Source organism: Elephas maximus, chromosome 24, assembly GCF_024166365.1.
Source record: "Elephas maximus indicus isolate mEleMax1 chromosome 24, mEleMax1 primary haplotype, whole genome shotgun sequence".
NCBI lineage: Eukaryota > Metazoa > Chordata > Mammalia > Proboscidea > Elephantidae > Elephas > Elephas maximus.
The window spans coordinates 23,618,096-23,635,163 of NC_064842.1; the positions used below are offsets into that span (position 1 = coordinate 23,618,096).

Below are 17,068 nucleotides of genomic sequence, written 5' to 3' on the forward strand. Positions count from 1 at the left end.
TGATTTTGGGGGGGCCAAAGGGTGGAATGTCATGGATTGAATTATGTCCCCCAAATAATGTGTGCATCAAATTTCTTAGGCCACGATTCCCAGTATTCTGTGGTTGTCCTCCATTTTGTGATTGTAATTTTATGTTGAGAGGATTAGGTCACCTCTCTGATCCAATGTAAAGGAAATTTCCCTGGGGTGTGGCCTGCATCACCTTTTATCTCTCAAGAGATGACTAAGATAGCAACCCTAATGGGCAGAGTAGAGCTGCCCCAGAGAGTTTCCAAGGAGCAGCTGGTGGAATTGAACTACCAATCTTCTGATTGGCAGCTGTAGCTCTTCACCACTGCACTTCAGAGCAAATTATACTATTGTCTTAGTCATCTAGTGCTGCTATAACAGAAATACCACAAGTGGATGGCTTTAATAAAGAGAAATTTATTCCCTCACAGTCTAGTAGGCTACAAGTCCAAATTCAAGGCTTCAGCTCCAGGGGAAAGCTTTCTCTCTCTTTCAGTCTTGGAGGAAACTCCTTGTTATCAATCTTCCCCTGGTCAAATTGCTTCTCAGGCACAGGGGCCCTGGGTGCTGCTTTCTTGGTAGTATGAGGTCCCCAGCTCTCTGCCTGCTTCCCTTTCCTTTTATCCCTTGTAAGAGAAAAGGTGGTGCAGGCCACGCCCCAGGGAAACTCCCTTTACATTGGATCAGGGATGTGACCTGAGCAAGGGTGTTACCTCCCACCCTAATCCTCTTTAACCACAGGCAGAGATTATGATTTATAACTCACAGGAAAATCACAAAATGGAGGACAATCACACAATACCGGAAGTCACGGCTTAACCAAGTCGACATATTTTGGGGGGACACAATTCAATCCATGACAGCATGTATAGATTATAAAATCTTAATTTTCATTATCTACTGACTCCCCACCATGAAAGATGAGGATGGAGTTTTCTTTCACTTCGTGCTCCCCAAACCCATCACCACCACCTGCCAGACACACACACACACACACACACACACACACACACTTTGGGGGGACAAAATTCAATCCATGATAGATACTTGTGTAAAATAATCAAAACCATTGCCATGGAGTTGATTCTGACTCATAGCGACTCTACAGGGCAGAGTAGAGCTGCCCCAGAGGGTTTCCAAGGAGCAGCTGGTGGATTCTAACTGCCCATCTTTTGGTTAGCAGCCTTAGCTCTTAATCACTGCACTTAAAAGCAAATTACACTATTGACCAAATTAGAATACTTATGAGGGTAAGTCAAAAATTATTGCTACTAGGGTTCCAGTTCATACATGCACAGGTTTATTCCAAACAAAACTTGGTTTAAACATGTCTCTGTGATCAGTGGATGGCTGCAGACAAGTTCTCTCAGCAAGACATTTGTCTTAGTCTCATTAGGGTGCCTTCAAAAAAAAAAAAAAAGGATACTTTTTGTGCCATGGAGAAAAAATGATTTTGAGGTCAGGGCTAATATCGAATAGCAAAACTCAGGTGGACATCTTCCCAAATCATTGAAGCTTTGCAACAAGTTTATGGGAATGCTGCCCCATATATAACAACAGTTTTTAGACGGATTGAGCATTTTAAGGAAGGTTGGAAAGACCTCAAAGAGGAGCCAAGAGAAGGAAGACTACCCAGAAGGTTACGGCGACAATCTTTTGGGATCTTGAAGGACACAGGACAATCACAGGGGCTTATTATGAAGAAGTTTTAAGAAAATCGAAAACTGCGTTCATGAGAAAAAGGCCAGGAAATTTGTGCCAAGGAATTTTTTTTTTCCATCAGGACATTCTTTGAGGGTAGCAAGGGCTGTCCTACAAGAATTTCTTTGCGAAACCTTATCCCATCCACCCTACATTCCTGATCTTGCCCCTTCGGGCTTCTTTTTGTTCCCAAAATTCAAAGAACGTTTAAAAGGAACACAATTTGAGTCCTTTGAGGATGCCAAAACTGTGGTTTTGACATGGTGTAAATCAAAGAGCGCAGGATTCTTTCGGGAAGGGTTAGAGAGATGGAAACACCGCCTTCAGAAGTGTATAGACCTAGATAGAGGATGTGTCAAGAACCAATAGCTTCACATTTTGATACTTTTGTTTAATAAAGGTTCTATGATTTTGTAGCAATACTTTTGGACTTACCTTGTATATTTAAATATGTGGTAAAAATGTAATTTCTGGATAGTGATTTGGAGGCACAGACATTTGAGACCCTGAGCTGTTCAGTCCAGAGTAATATCTGAGGGACTTGGGGTGGTTACACTGATGACATGAAATAATAACTAGGCTTTGAACTGATTGGACAGTTGCCTTTTCAGACTTAAGATTTAGTTTATTATGAGATTTTCCACCTAAACAGAGTAAAGCTTTCGTGCAAGGTGATCCTCTTTGGTGTCATGTTATTCTACCAATATCTTCAAGGGATCAGAAATACTAGAAACAATTCTTCTTACTACATTTATCAGGTCTTTATCATCTTTCCGAGTTTATTCCTAAACCAAAGTTATAACAGTAGGCTACAGAAGTGATCCATGAAAGACAATAAGATCTTTTGGATGGATTTAATATGTGAGAAGATGAGAGAGTCTCCAAATACCCAAATAAGAATGCTTTAAATACTAAAGAGTTTAAGAAAAAGACATTGCTATTGAGTTGATTCCAACTCATCGTGACCCTATAAGACAGAATAGAACTGCTCCATAGGGTTTCCAAGGCTGTAAATCTTTACAGGAGCAGACTGCCACGTCATTCTTCCTTGGGTGTTCAAGGCAAACTTCTGAAAATGGAAAGTCATGAGGGGATGGGGAAGGGGTTTGTGGACTGCAGAATCACTGTAGGAGGACTGGTCTCTTGGGCAACATCCTAAAATCCTTCTTTGAAAAAAATATCAGGGACAGCCTTATGGCTGCAGAGAACAATGCCACTGGCTATAAAATGCTTTATGGGTCACACATAATTTCTTCCTTCCTTGGAAATAAAAGTCATGATCTTTTTCTCCCAGAGCGTTTTTGGACTCTGACTGGATTTCAGTGTCACATTCCTCATAACAACATGGAACAGGGGGAAGCGAGCACCACTAGCACCATTTTACAGAGGGGAACCCGGAGCAGGAAGGGAGTGAGTCACACAGGGTCAAGACGTGGGCAGGGCACAGCCCAGAAACCCCGCTCCTGCTCCCGTTTCTGAGTGGCTGTGCTCTAGAGAGAGAGAGCCATGTGTGGATATGCTTACAGCTTTCAAAGAGCTGCCCATCCATTTTCTTATTTATTTTAATGCTTTGCTGCCATCTTGTCTCAGTATTCCATTTCCCATACTGGGTTTATCCAAACAATTTTTTTTAAAGATTAAGAAATGTGCGCACAGGTACCCAAATGATACACTTGTTATCCAGAAGTCCGAGTAAGTAATGACAGTATAATTTTTTCCTTTGGTCAAAACCTTTTTAAGAAACATAATAGTTTTTCCAGATGAAATTAAACATCTCCTGGAACAAAATGATAGTTAGTGTTCCACTCAGGCAATGTCACTTGGAAAAATAAATGAATGGATTTGGATTTGAATCTTCTGAGTCACGTGAAAGGTTCTGGTCATTCTTCTTTGAAATTGCAAGCCACCCCAGGTGCTCTTTTCTATTCTTCTCATGACAGCTTAGAAGATTTATGGTTAGAAATCCTTATTTTTCCTTTCTTAATATTTTAATTGCTCTCACATAAGATTAGTTGCTATCATTCCAGTTTGGCTGTATAGCCACTGCATTTGAGCTTGATGATCAACTTACTTGGAACGAGAGACGTGCAAATTAAAAGAATAATAAAGTGCCATTTTGAAACTCTCATCCATTGCCGGTGGGAATGTAAAATGGTAGACATTGTGGAAGACAGTTTGGCGGTTCCTCAAAAAGTTAAACACAGAACTACCATATGACCCAGCAATCCCAATCCTAGGTATATAACCAGAAGAAGGGAAGGGTGGAATGCAAAGAGAAACCTGTACACCAATGTTCATTGCAGCACTTTTCGTACTAGTAAGAATGTGGAAACAACCAAAATGGCCATCAACAGAAAACCAAATGTGATACATACATACAATGGAATATTACTCAGCCATGAAGAGAAACGCACGCCACAGCATGGATGAACTTTGAGAACATTGCGCTGAGTGAAATCAGTCCGTCGGAAAAGGACAAATTCTGTATGATCTAACTTGCATGAAATAAGCCAATATAGAGAAACCAAAGATTATTTGTTACCAGGGGTGGGAGGGAGGAGAAAAGTGGGAGTTTTGCTTGGGAGGCGCTGAGTCCATGTTGATGGTGGCGGAATAATTTAAAAAAGTATAGTGATAATGGTTGTACAGCTTAAAGAATGTAATCAATGTCTCTAAATCATATACGTAGAAATTGTCCTCATCCATTTTCTTATTTAATTTCACACCTTGCTGCCATCTTAGCTCAGTATGACAGTATGTTTTGTTATGTATATATTCAGCACAATTATAAAAAATGCCATTTCCATCCTTTCAGATTAGGAAAAAGTAGTAAATCTGGTAACATCAAGTGTTAGCAAATCTGTGCAGCATTAGGGACTCACATATTGCAGGAGAGAATGCTGGTACAAGCACTTGGAAAGCAACCTGGCCAAAGTTAGTCAAGCTCAAGTTGTACATATCCTGTGACCAAGCATTTCCACTTCTTGGTGTCTGCTCTAGAAAAACCCTAACAGATGGGCATAAATAAACACACACAAAAATGTTTAGTGAAGCTCTTTTGGCAGTAGTGGAAAAGTTGATGCAACCTAACTATCCCTCAGTAAGGTGAATGAATAAACTGTGCCTAAACATTCAACCATTGAAATAAATAGACTCCTCCTAAAAATATCCACATGCATAAATTCCCAAAGACATAGTTTTGAATAAAAAAGTTGCAAAAGAAGAGTATGACACTATTTCTGTAAAGTTCAAATACACACACATACACACTTTCATACACAAAATACAAGCAGTAAAAGCAGAAATAGGAATTACATACGCCAACTTCAGGGTGGTAGTCACATCTGCAGAGTGAAGGGATGAGAAAGAATGGGAGGATGAAACTTTAGCTCTACTGATATTGTTTTATTTCTTTCAAAATACAAAGAGAGATTGCAAATTGAAGATGAAAATATTAATATTGTCTTAATCTTGGTGATGGGTACATAAACCATCCAGTTGTCATCAAGTCGATTCTGACTCATGATGACCTCGTGTGTTTCAAAGTAGAACTGTGTTCCATAGGGTTTTCAATGGCTGATTTTTTGGACCTAGATCACCAGGCCTTTCTTCCAAGGCACCTTTGGGTGGATTCAAACCTTTAACTTTTCACTTAGTAACTGAGCACTTAAGAGTTTGACCACCTAGTGACTCCTGCAAGGTATACATAGCAGTCTGTTTTATTTACTGTGTTCCTCTATGTTTACAATGTTGCATAGTTAGACCTTTTAAAATTGAAAACTACTTTTGTTGAAGAGCCTGACTTCACCGACTCAATCAGAGAGGGAACGTTTAGAGCAGAGGTAGGCAAACTCTTTCTGTAAAAGGCTGAATAGCAAATACATTAGGCTTTGCTGGCAGTATGGCATGTCTCCACAGCTCATGCTGCCATAGTTGAGCAAAAGCAGTTATAGGCAAAATGTAAATCAATGGGCGTGGCTTTTTCCAATACGATTTTATTTACAAAAACCGGCAGCAACTGGATTTGGTCCAAGGGCCATAGTTAGCCTGAGTTTACAGTTGCAGATCAGGGGTGTCAGCAGACAACAAATCTTAGGTTGAGTGGGTGATTCTTGGGTCAGGGAAGATCCACCCCTGTCTCCAGAATTGGGGAGCTAGGCCACCACCCTCCCAGCCTAAGAACCTCAGTCATGAATCAAGTATCTTTGCTTGTTCGGGTTATGGCAGTTGTTACTGGGCGGTGTTGAGTCGATTCTGACTCAAAGCGATGCCATGTGACAGAGTAGAACTGCCCCCAGAGGGTTTTCTGGAGCCCTGGCAGTGCAGCGGTTAAGCTGCTCAAATTCACCAGCCACTCCTTGGAAACTCTATGGGGCAGTTCTGCTCTGTCCTACAGGGGCTCTATGAGTTGGAACCAACTCACCAGCACCCAACAAGAACACAGGGTTTTCTAGGCTGCAATCTTTATGGGAGCAGATCACTAGGTGTTTCGTGTAGTTACTGGGTGGGCTTCAACTGCCAACCTTTCAGTTAGCAGCTGAGCACTTAACCGTTGTTCCACCAGGGATCCTTTGTGGCAGTAGAAAAGCTGATAAACACAATCGCGAAGTCTAACATTAACTAGGTTTCTATTTTGGAGCTTTCTGCTTGGTTTTGATTTATTTTTTTCACTTGGATGGTGGCAACAAGTTCATCCCAAATGTGCCTACTGTTGGCCCTGAGTGCTTCTGAACGACCTTCCAAGGATGCCCTGGGATTACCTTAAAATTAGTCTCTGTTCAGTTGACTCCAACTCATGGGATTCCACATGTTTCAGAGTACGACTGTGCTCCAGAGGGTTTTCAATGGCTGATTTTTCGGCATTAGATAGCCTGGCCTTCCTTCTAAGGTGCCTCTGGGTGGACTTGAACTTCCCCTTTTGGTTAACGGCCAGGTGTGTTAACTGTTTGCACTGGCCAGGGACTCCAGAATTATCTTAGGTCTCAGAATATGTTTCAGCCCCATCCCATTCACCTCTCCTGCACAACCCAGTACTCCCTTGACCTGGCCTCTAAACTCAACAAGGTGACTCTCAGGAATGAGTTAACCTTGCACCCTTAACCTTGAGCCATTTGCGTATACTTTTTGGGCAGGATAATTCACCCCTGCATGATCTTTTCCTAGAAATTAGGATGTTTCTTTTGTGGGCCCCCTCCTCAGGTCTTGACACTTCTAGGAAGGGCTGTTAGGAGGGGCCTGTTATGCTTTAGCTGTCCAGGTACTTGACGACTTTGGGCTGTTCCAGTATCTCAAAAGGCCAGACCTGAGGGTATCCACTTAGAAGGCCAGTGCTTCCACTACCTCTGTCTTTGCACAACAGCATTGGCCAGGCCAGTCTGCTGAGGCCATCAGCATTGACAGCCCTGGCACTCCTTGCAAACTGACAACATTGCAAGCCAGAAGGATAGTTAATAAAACCAATAGGATTTATTGACAAGTTTCTTCTGATACAAGCCAAACACAGGATGTGAAAGTAAAATAAACAATCCTTATGCTGTCCTACCTGGCAGTTGTGACAACATCGTATGCTAAGCATTTCTCTGAGTCACAAAGTGGTTTAGGACAGAGCAGGACTCTGGAGGGCTAGTTCAGGTCCTGGCTGGGCCACGGGCGGTGCACACAGAAGGTTAGGGAACTGAAGAGGGAGGGGCGACATTCTCTCCCCAGTCCCCCCACACAAAGAAGGGCCAGTGGAGTATCTGCCCTTAGCGATAGCTGTCTTGATTGCTTTCACGCCCCTACCAAAAAGAGTCTACAACTTAAAAGGCAACAGGCCTCTTGCCTACTTACCTGTTCTAAGACTGAGATTCCATATTCCTTGGAAGTCATACTGTTGCTGTGTGTGAAGGCAGAGTCCCTGGGTGGTACAAATGGCTGACTTGCTCAGCTGCCAACTGAGGCAACTCGCCGGCCAGCAACGGATTTAGCTAATATGTGCGAAGGAAAAAGAAATGAGATGTTAGAAAGGAAAGAGAAGAGAAAGAGCCTGGCTTGGCCCCGTGTTATTTAGCTTTCATGGGGTTCCTTTCCCTTTCCTGAAAATGGGAGGTTTGCTTTTCTTCTTAGGTTCTTGTGAGATACAACTTCTAATGATGATGGCCAGATGTTTTAGTCCTTTTTTAAAGTGTTCAAAGAACGCGTACTGTGAATCACCACATTTAATGTCATTGACTCTAAGAGTTTTTGTCCCAAATCCATCTAAGCATGTTTTAGTTTGTTCTGTTCTCCCCAACAACTAGGACCTGTTGAATGAAAACACACATTTTTAAGCCTATCAAAGATGCCTGGGAAGCTGTTACTGGAACTAGGATTCGAGGATCAGGCATGACTCTGTAAATCTTTCCTGGCTAGGACTTGCAAACTTTTGGTTGTGTTTACTCAGAATGTTCATAATTTCAGAAAATTGCTCAAAGGGAACCAGAGTACTTTCTTTTTAAGAGACTATTGAGATCACAAATCATTCAACAAATATAATAAGCTGTGTAAGCTGAGCGAGTCCAGTGTTTGATGTTTGCCATGAGTCTGCTGAAAGTGTCATCATTTTCAAATGACACTTTGTGTAGGGAACTAAGGAGGCGTGAGAAAAGCCTTTAAAAACTTGGCCTGAACACATCAATAATTGTGTTGGACAAAATGTTTTTACAAAAAAGAAAAAAACCCCAAAACAAAAAACCCTTCCCACCCCGTACTCTCAATTTTTTATTTCCCTTGCCTGATAACATACACATTTCCCTAACGCCTGGCACTTTCTGTGGACTCCCCAAGTGGTGTCAATGGTTAACTCACTGGCTGCTAACCGAAAGGTTGGAGGCTTGAGGCCACCCAGAGGCACCTCAGAATAAAGGCCTGGTGATCTACGCCCAGAAGATCCACCACTGAAAACTCTATGGAGCATAGTCACAATCAACTCAATGGCAACTGGTTTTTGTTTTTGTTTTTTTGCCCTGTTGACAGTGTCCTCACCTGGAGAAGTCATTTTCAGATTTACAGCTGTTACTTCCTCTACAAAACCTTCCTGGGCTCCTCCTGCTCCCTGTCCAGATGGAATTGATGCCCTTTTCTCACATCCTCACTGTCCCCTCACTTCCCCCTGGGCTATTGGTGCTCATCAAAATCACCTGAGGCAATTCTTAACCAGGCAGCTCCCAAATCCCGTCCCAACCCTACTGATTCAGAATGGTTTTCAGTGGCACCCAGGGAAACTATATTCTAAAGCATCGGGGTGATTCACTGCCTACAAACACATGCCATTGTTCCCTTAGGACTTTGTGGCCCTGAGTTATTTGCATGCCTTTCTCTATCTTCTTAATTACAAGCTTGCTGAAGACAATGAAACACACACTCTTCATATTTCGTTCTTGCCACGTGTACTGAATGCCTACTGTGTACGAGGGACTGCTCTCCGTGCAGGGGATATAACAATGAACAAAAGAGGTAGTCCTTCTCTCTTGGACCTTACATTCCAGTGGGGGAAGTCAGACAACAGAAAAATAAATAAGATGCTAAGACGATATTATAAGATGATAAATGAGGGAGGGAGGGGGTGTCCAGGTTGTAGCGGGGGTATACACTGGGCCTCACCAGGAAGGTGATAATTGAGCAAAGATGTGACGACAGTGTGGGAGAGAGCCATGAAGATGTCTTGGGGAAAGCACGTGTCAGGCTCTAAAAGTAGAATAATTTGACATATTCTAGAAACGGAAGGGTGGTCTGTGTGCCCGGAGCACAGTGAGCAAGGGAGAGACAGGAGGGGAGGAGGCCAGTGAGATAAGGGTAGGGGAGATTTCGTAGGGGCTCATCTAACACTGTAAGAACTGTGCCTGTGTCTTTGAGAGAGTACTGGAATTTACAAAGTCTAGTACAGAGCTTGGAGCCATGGTGGTGCAGTGGTTAAGAGCTCAGCTGCTAACCAAAAGGCCAGTAGTTCAAATCCACCAGCCACTCCTTGAAAACCCTATGGGGGTAGTTCTACTGTATCCTTTAGGGTTGCTATGAGTTGGAACCGACGCGACAGTACACAAAAACTACTCTGTCCTGTAGGGTCGCTGTGAGTCAGAATTGACTCAATGGCAATGGGTTTGGTTTGGTTGTTTATTACAGAGCTTGGAGTCCCTGGGGGACTGTTAATGAGCTTAGCTGCTAACCAAAAGGTTGGAGGTTGGAGTCCACCCCGAGGTGCCTCAGAAGAAAGATATGGTCACCTACTTCTGAAAACTCAGCCACTGAAAACCCGAGGGAGCACAGTTCAACTCTGACACACATGGAGTCGCCGCCATGAGTTGAAAGTGACTCGATGTCAACTGCTTTATTTCAGTGCTTGCTCCGGAATAACACAGTATTCAACAATAGCTGAAGAAAGAAGGAATCGTCTGCTCCATGTTATACAAAGGCCATTTGTGGCTTAGACTTAAACTAATGGTAGTGACACAGAGAAATTATTTTAAACATAGATATTTTAACATAAATATTTTTAACAAAGAGGCAGCTGTATTAACCAGGAGCCCCCAATCCCAGAGCCAGGATGCCTGAATTCAAATATTTCACTGACTGGCTGTGCCATCTTGGTGGGTTACACAACCTCTCAGTGCCTCAGTTTCCTCATCCATAAATGGAGAGAGTTAAAGTACTTATTTCAGAGAACCCTGATAAATTTATACAAGAAAGGAAACTCTAAAAGTGTCTGATAGGTTTGATCACCCAATAAATATTTACTATTATCATTAGCAGAGCCCTGGTGGCAGTGGTTAAGAGTTCAGCTGCTAACCAGCTTCAGCAATTTGAATCCACCAGCTGCTCCTTGGAAACCCTATGGGGCAGTTCTACTCTGTCTTGTAGGGTCACTATCGGTTGAAATTGACTGGACAGCAGGTCAGGGTCTTTTTTTATTTTGGTTTATTATCATTAGCATAGATCTAAGGCATTTTCTATAACAGTCGGAGGAACTTAATATATTTAATATTAAATTTTAGTCATTTATATATGATGTATATACGATTAAGCCTGGGCAGCACAAATGGTTAGGCTTAAAAATGTGTGTTTTCGTTCAACAGGTCTTAGCTGTTGTTGGGAGAAAAGACCAAACTACAACCTGCTGAGATGGATTTGGGACAAAAACTCTTAGAGTCAATAACATTGACTCTTTGAACATTTGTCAATGACATTGCATTCTTTGAACATTTTAAAACATGTCTTAAAGGTCTGGAACATAGGCCTGGTAATCTGCTTCTGAAAGATCACAGCCTTGAAAACTCTATGGAACAGTTCTACTCTGCACACGTGAGGTCGCCATGAGTCGACAACAACTATAATATTGTGTGTATATCTAGCAGTGCCAGATATACATACAATTTTATAATTGATATATATTACATAACTATAGAACATTCTATGAAAACCCTGGTGACATAGTGGTTAAGAACTACAGCTGCTAACCTAAAAGGCTGGCAGTTCAAATCCACCAGGTGCTCCTTGGAAACTCTATGGGGCAGTTCTACTCTGTTATATAGGGTCACTATGAGTTGGAATCAACTCGACGGCAATGGGTTTGGTTTTTGGTATAACATTCTGTAATACAGAATTTTTACAGGCCCACGTAAGGTTGTACATGTTAAAGAGATGAGCATCTCACACAGTTGTTAAAGTGGAAAAATACACACAGGGTAGTGAATAAACATGAATATGATGACTTTGACGATGACAATGAGAGTTTTGCTGTAAAAGGAGGTGAGAGTCATCTCTATGGCTGAATACTAGTGTTCCCTGAAGCTATTTGTGAAAATTTAAAAATTAAATACCTGAACTAAACTCAGAAGAAGTCTTTTACCTCAGCCAGACTTAGGTTTGCTTCCTACAAGACATCTTTTGGATAACATAAGAATAATTTCTCTCAGAATTTCATTTCTGCTCAACTTGGGTTATGGTATCCTAATGGTTGGGCCGAAGAAAGAATCCATCCCAGGAGGTAACCTCTGCATTGGCATAAGGCAGTTTTAAGATAGTCTTGGAAATATCTTAACTCGTGACTAGGAATTGGTTTTCACTGCAAAAATTTAATCCATGATTCACTTTATTTGATAATTAAATATTTTATTTTTATATGTAATAGTAAACATAGATATAAATATTAATATTCCTCCACTATGTTCATTTATAACTTTGTTGTTGTTGTTGTGTGCCATTGAGTCAATTCCAACTCCTAGTGACCCGACAGGAGAGAGCAGAACTGCCCCATAGGGTTTCCAAGGAGTGGCTGCTAGATTTGAACTGCGGACCTTTTGGTTAACAACCTGAGCTCATAATCACTTTGCCATCAAGGCTCCATTTCTAACTTCATTACTCATTTTTAAGAAACCTGTGACCCACCCCCACCTTTACTTCTTATTTATTAATTTCATAATCATACCTATTTCATAGTGGTAAGTTTTGACAGCTCTGGAGGCAGATGCCTGGGTTCAAATCTTGACTCCATTACTTAGTGGTCGTGTGACCTTGGGCAAATTACTCAGCTTCTTTGGGCCTTAGTCTCCTTCACTGTAAAATAGAGATAACAATAATAACACCTCCTCTTTCAGGAGGCTATTTTGAGGATCAAATGAGATAATAGATGTAAAGCACATAGGCAGGGCTTGGCACATACTAAAACACAGCAAATGTTGGCCATTGCTGTTGATGGCACTCTTCGCACACTAGCTTGGGATAGTTCTTAACGGCCTTTGCTTTTTAATTCTTCTGTCGTTGTTCTAACGTGTATGTTTTCTAACTATATTATAAAATACTAACCATTTTGTCCACCTCCTTGCCTTTTAGGATATCATCATAGTTTTCAACCAAGCCAAGCAAACCCCTTGCCATCATGTCAATTCTGACTCATGGTGATCCGGTGTGTTGCAGAATTGAACTGAGCTCCACAGGGTTCTCTTGGCTATAATCTTTAACAAAGGCAGATCGCCAGGCCTTTCTTCCGAGGCAATGCTGGGTGGGTTTGAACTGGCAACCTTTTAGTTAGTAGTCTAGTCCAAACTGTGCCATCCAAGGACTTCATGGCTCTTTATGAGCGTACTGCTCAATAAGTGCCCACCTCCTGCTGCCCCTGGGCAGCCAGTAGCCAGCCGCACCCCACCTGACTGCTGCTCCTCCTAATAGACCCGAAACCAGCCCGCTGGGGTGAAGTCGATTCCGACTCCTAGCGGCCCTATAAACATAAAAGGAAAACGATGCCGCACTCAGTCTCCTGTCCGCATCAACGCCTCTAACTCTTTTCTCGTTGCAGGATGTTCTGGAAACTTTCCCTATCCTTGTTCCTGGTGGCTGTGCTGGTGAAGGTCGCCGAAGCCCGGAAGAACCGCCCGGCGGGCGCCATCCCCTCGCCTTACAAGGACGGCGGCGGCAGCAGCAACAACTCGGAGAGATGGCAGCACCAGATGAAGGAGGTGCTGGCCTCCAGCCAGGAGGCGCTGGTGGTCACCGAGCGCAAGTACCTCAAGAGTGACTGGTGCAAGACGCAGCCGCTGCGGCAGACGGTGAGCGAGGAGGGCTGCCGCAGCCGCACGGTGCTCAACCGCTTCTGCTACGGCCAGTGCAACTCCTTCTACATCCCGCGGCACGTGCGCAAGGAGGAGGAGTCCTTCCAGTCCTGCGCCTTCTGCAAGCCCCAGCGCGTCACCTCGGTCCTCGTGGAGCTCGAGTGCCCGGGCCTGGACCCGCCCTTCCGACTCAAGAAGATACAGAAGGTGAAGCAGTGCCGGTGCATGTCGGTGAACCTGAGCGACTCGGACAAGCAGTGAGCGCCCGGGCGCCCCGCCGCCGGCGCCACCGCCCTGTCCCCGCCCTCCGAGCTCACTCACACGCTGCCTGGTGCCCTCCTCAGCAGCAAGCACGTCTCTCGGGGCTGACGGTGTCCTTGTCACAAACGTGGACCGCAAGTGGAGCTTTGCTGATGTGTGCCTGACCGACCCCGGGCCCCATCTGCCTCCCCAACCAGGCTCTGCGTGAGGCCCGAGGGCAGATGGTGGAAAAGCCCCCAGCCGCCACCCGGCGATCAGAGAGGACTTTTCAGGTGGTGCGCTGTCAATCCGGCAATGGATGTTTCCACTAAGTGGAAAGAGGAAGATCCCCTGGCCCCACCTTACACTCCAGCTCGCCCCCTTGCCGGTGAAGTGAAGGACGCCTCACTCTTCTAACCGGCCCCTCAACCTTCCCCTGCTGGTCCCAGGACCTGTGGCTGGGAGGCTTCGCTCTTGTGGTTTGAGGGCTGCCCTCTGCCGCTGCTGATATCCGTGGACCGGGAGTTCTCCTAACAAACCCGAAACCGAGAAGAAGTCTGGAGCCACTTGGATCATGAAGTGGGCTCCCCTGGGGACCTTGCTCACAGCGGCCCACGCCCTCCCGCTCCCCGCCACCACGCCTCTTCTTGGCCACTACTCCTCCCCATCTGGGGACTAAAGATGAACTCTGGTGTGCATGCTCTTTTCGCTGCGGTTAGAATATTATTATCCACAGAGGTCTCTATATTAACGCCGGTTTTATAATTGACCTATTGTAAAGAGCTGTTAAAAAGTATTATCGATCTATCCATGTATCCTTTCACGTGTTTGACTCTGGCTTTTGCAGCATCTTTCTGAGTAAGGACCAAAGGCAGTGATGACCTGCCCAGATTACGCAGAAATATCGCCTGGTCAGCAGTTCACTGTCATGCATCTATTCTTAGATTGGGCAGGGAGATGGGAGGACTTGTAATTTCACGGAAGGTACTCAAGCATTGCAGCATAGTGTGGGAACTGGGTTGGGGTGGATGGGCGCAGGGATGAGGACTCGTTGGGAAGTTTTAACCTGAAACTCAAAAGGCCTTACCATGTTTAACATACATATGTGGGGTGAGGAAGGTAATTATTTCCACTGCCATGACACCAAGCAAAAAATATTTCCCGTTATATCAAGAGGTGGGTCATTTTGTAGTACAGGAGGAAGTAAGGGATAAAATATGTAGAATAGGAACCTAGTTGCACTGTCCTTCAGAAAAACAAGGAGCTTCTTTTTCAAAGATTGGACTTTAAAAGCGTGAGTAAACACTAGGCCATCTTTCATTTTTGTAATGAATTGGTGACGTTTCCACGATGTGGTCTCTTAACACAAGGGAAGTTGACATCAATTTATTTTCCTGCAGAATTATACTTCCTTTGGGTAAAAAAAAAAAAAAAAAAAAAAAAATTTTTTTTTTTTTTCCTTTGGGTAGGTTGGTTAAATTGCACCATGAAGGCTTTCCTGGGAGGATGTTTATGGACTCTGTTAAATGTGAATGAGATGCCCTTTGGTGGGAGTCAGTATACTCTGAAAACCTCTCACCGGTGATTCCGAAGTGTGCTCCGGCCAAGGGATCTCAGAAAGGCCCAGTTCCCTGATATGTGAGAGAGGCCCTCCATGAGCTGCTCTGAGGGCTGAAGCTTTCAGCCATTAGAGAGTGAGAGTAGATCTTAGAGACGTTTCCGTGGAGAGCCAGGATTGGGTCGGGTGTGGGACATTGGTGAATCCATTTCCTGTCCTTGCCTTGCAGGTTTCATTGATGTCGCTTCTGTAATACCAGGAGGCCTCAGAAAAATAGGCTGTTGTAAAGAGGCTTAGCTTCAGAAATGGGTATACACAGCCCTAAGTCAGAAGGCAGCAATCAATCTAAGTCCTTGAGGACTGGAACCTGGGAATGAAATGAAAAGGTGGAGAGAGTGTCCAAGTTCCGAATTTGCATTTAGTGGAAAACCACAAGTTAGACTTAGTGGCAGAACGTGCAGCAGAGAAGCTGTGAAGGGAGGAATTCCACAGGACGGTAATGGAGTGGAAGAGAAGGTGAGTGGAGAGGGGCCTCTGGTCCAACTACAAAGCCAATCCCCGCTCTTTGATTAGCTGCAGAACCCATGCAGATAGGGGAAGGATTCGTCTATGAACTCACAGAATACAAACATGAGCACACTCTTTTTGAGCCCATTTGTGAGTGTAGCCATCAAAGCAATATGATAATGCTGCAGTGTGAAGCTCCTTCTGGGGGTTATTGTTTGTATAAAGTTTACCTTCTAATGGCTCAAATTGTATTTAATTGTTTTTTGTTTGTTTATAAATGAAGAAAAAGCTCTAAGTATAATGTAATTATTTTATAGGTATACTATTAAGTTATAGAACAAATAAAGATACTCTAGGACTATATGTGATCGTGGCGTGATGTGCCATAGAGGCGGCATTCTGAAATTGTGTCCGTGGACATGGAAGAAGCCCTGTGCATTCAGGGTGCTTTTGTCCAGCCACAGGGAGTTCAGCCCCTAGCCTACATCGTTGAGGCCTGGCATCCTCAAAGAATCAAAAGCAGACATCCAAGAGCAGAGGTGGTGGGTGGCTTTCAATCCAGAGGGACCCCATGCTGGCCTCTGGGAGTTTCCAAGCCTCTTACAGTTCCCCAGCAGCTGATGACAGAATTCTTAACCCAATCTCCCTATGCTCTCTGCATAAGAAATAATGAATGAGGAAGCCTTGGGGGGACTGCTGCAAATAGAAGCATCTCCTTCCCTTTAGCAGCCCAGAGCACCTCACCGGCTCCTTCAACAAGCCAGAACTTGTCCTAACTTCTGTCCACTTTCTCATTCACTTCTCACAGGTTTCAACACTTCTGAATTTAAATACTTAGTTTCACAATGTCACCATCTTTTATCTTCCATTCAAGGAATTCAATTATTAATAAAAAATAAAAACCATTATAAAATTATACATGCTTGATTCACAGTATGGACTTCATAGGAATAAAATTCTGCTCAAAAATAATTTCATGTTAGTTAACCAAATGTGACAAAATACTCCACTTCTTAGTCGAAGATATTTCCATTCGCTTGTTTCTGAAGTTGCTTGGTTTATAAGTTATAATGTCAATGAAAATGTAACTTGCTATTGATTGAACAACTTAGAATGTATGTATTCCTAAAAGCTTGTTTGATGATTGATCTATTTATTAATGTCTACATGGGAGATAACCAAAAAGGCCAAATCATAAATAATACAATTAAAACTTGTTGGTCACCATGTTATCTTCTAAATTCTCCTAACCCCTACCCTTGCCACCCTCTTCACCCAGACCTACTGCCACTGCTTCTCAGGAAGAGCAGGCAACCTGTGCCCTTTACCAAAAGGGAAATAGGGGAAACCCTGTAGTTTTTGTATTGTTGATGTTTGTACCCATGGGCATTTCTGGGTTGCTGGTTTTCTAATACTCAATCTAGGATCTAGGATATAGAAGGCAAAAAAGAAACCCGTGTAACTCATTGCCATGTCATCCCGCAAGTCCTAA

General features: G+C 43.5%; 1 protein-coding gene across 1 annotated transcript in view; it reads left to right on the forward strand.

Annotated features, from left to right (window-relative positions):
* GREM2 (gremlin 2, DAN family BMP antagonist) overlaps positions 1-16,445 on the forward strand; it is a 146,808-nt gene extending 130,363 nt beyond the window's left edge. Inside the window, exon 2 of the mRNA XM_049867942.1 lies at positions 13,019-16,445. Within this exon, the coding sequence (XP_049723899.1) occupies positions 13,020-13,532 (513 nt within the window). The 5' untranslated portion in view covers position 13,019 and the 3' untranslated portion in view covers positions 13,533-16,445. The remainder of the gene's footprint in view (positions 1-13,018) is intronic.
* Positions 16,446-17,068: the final 623 nt, after the last annotated feature.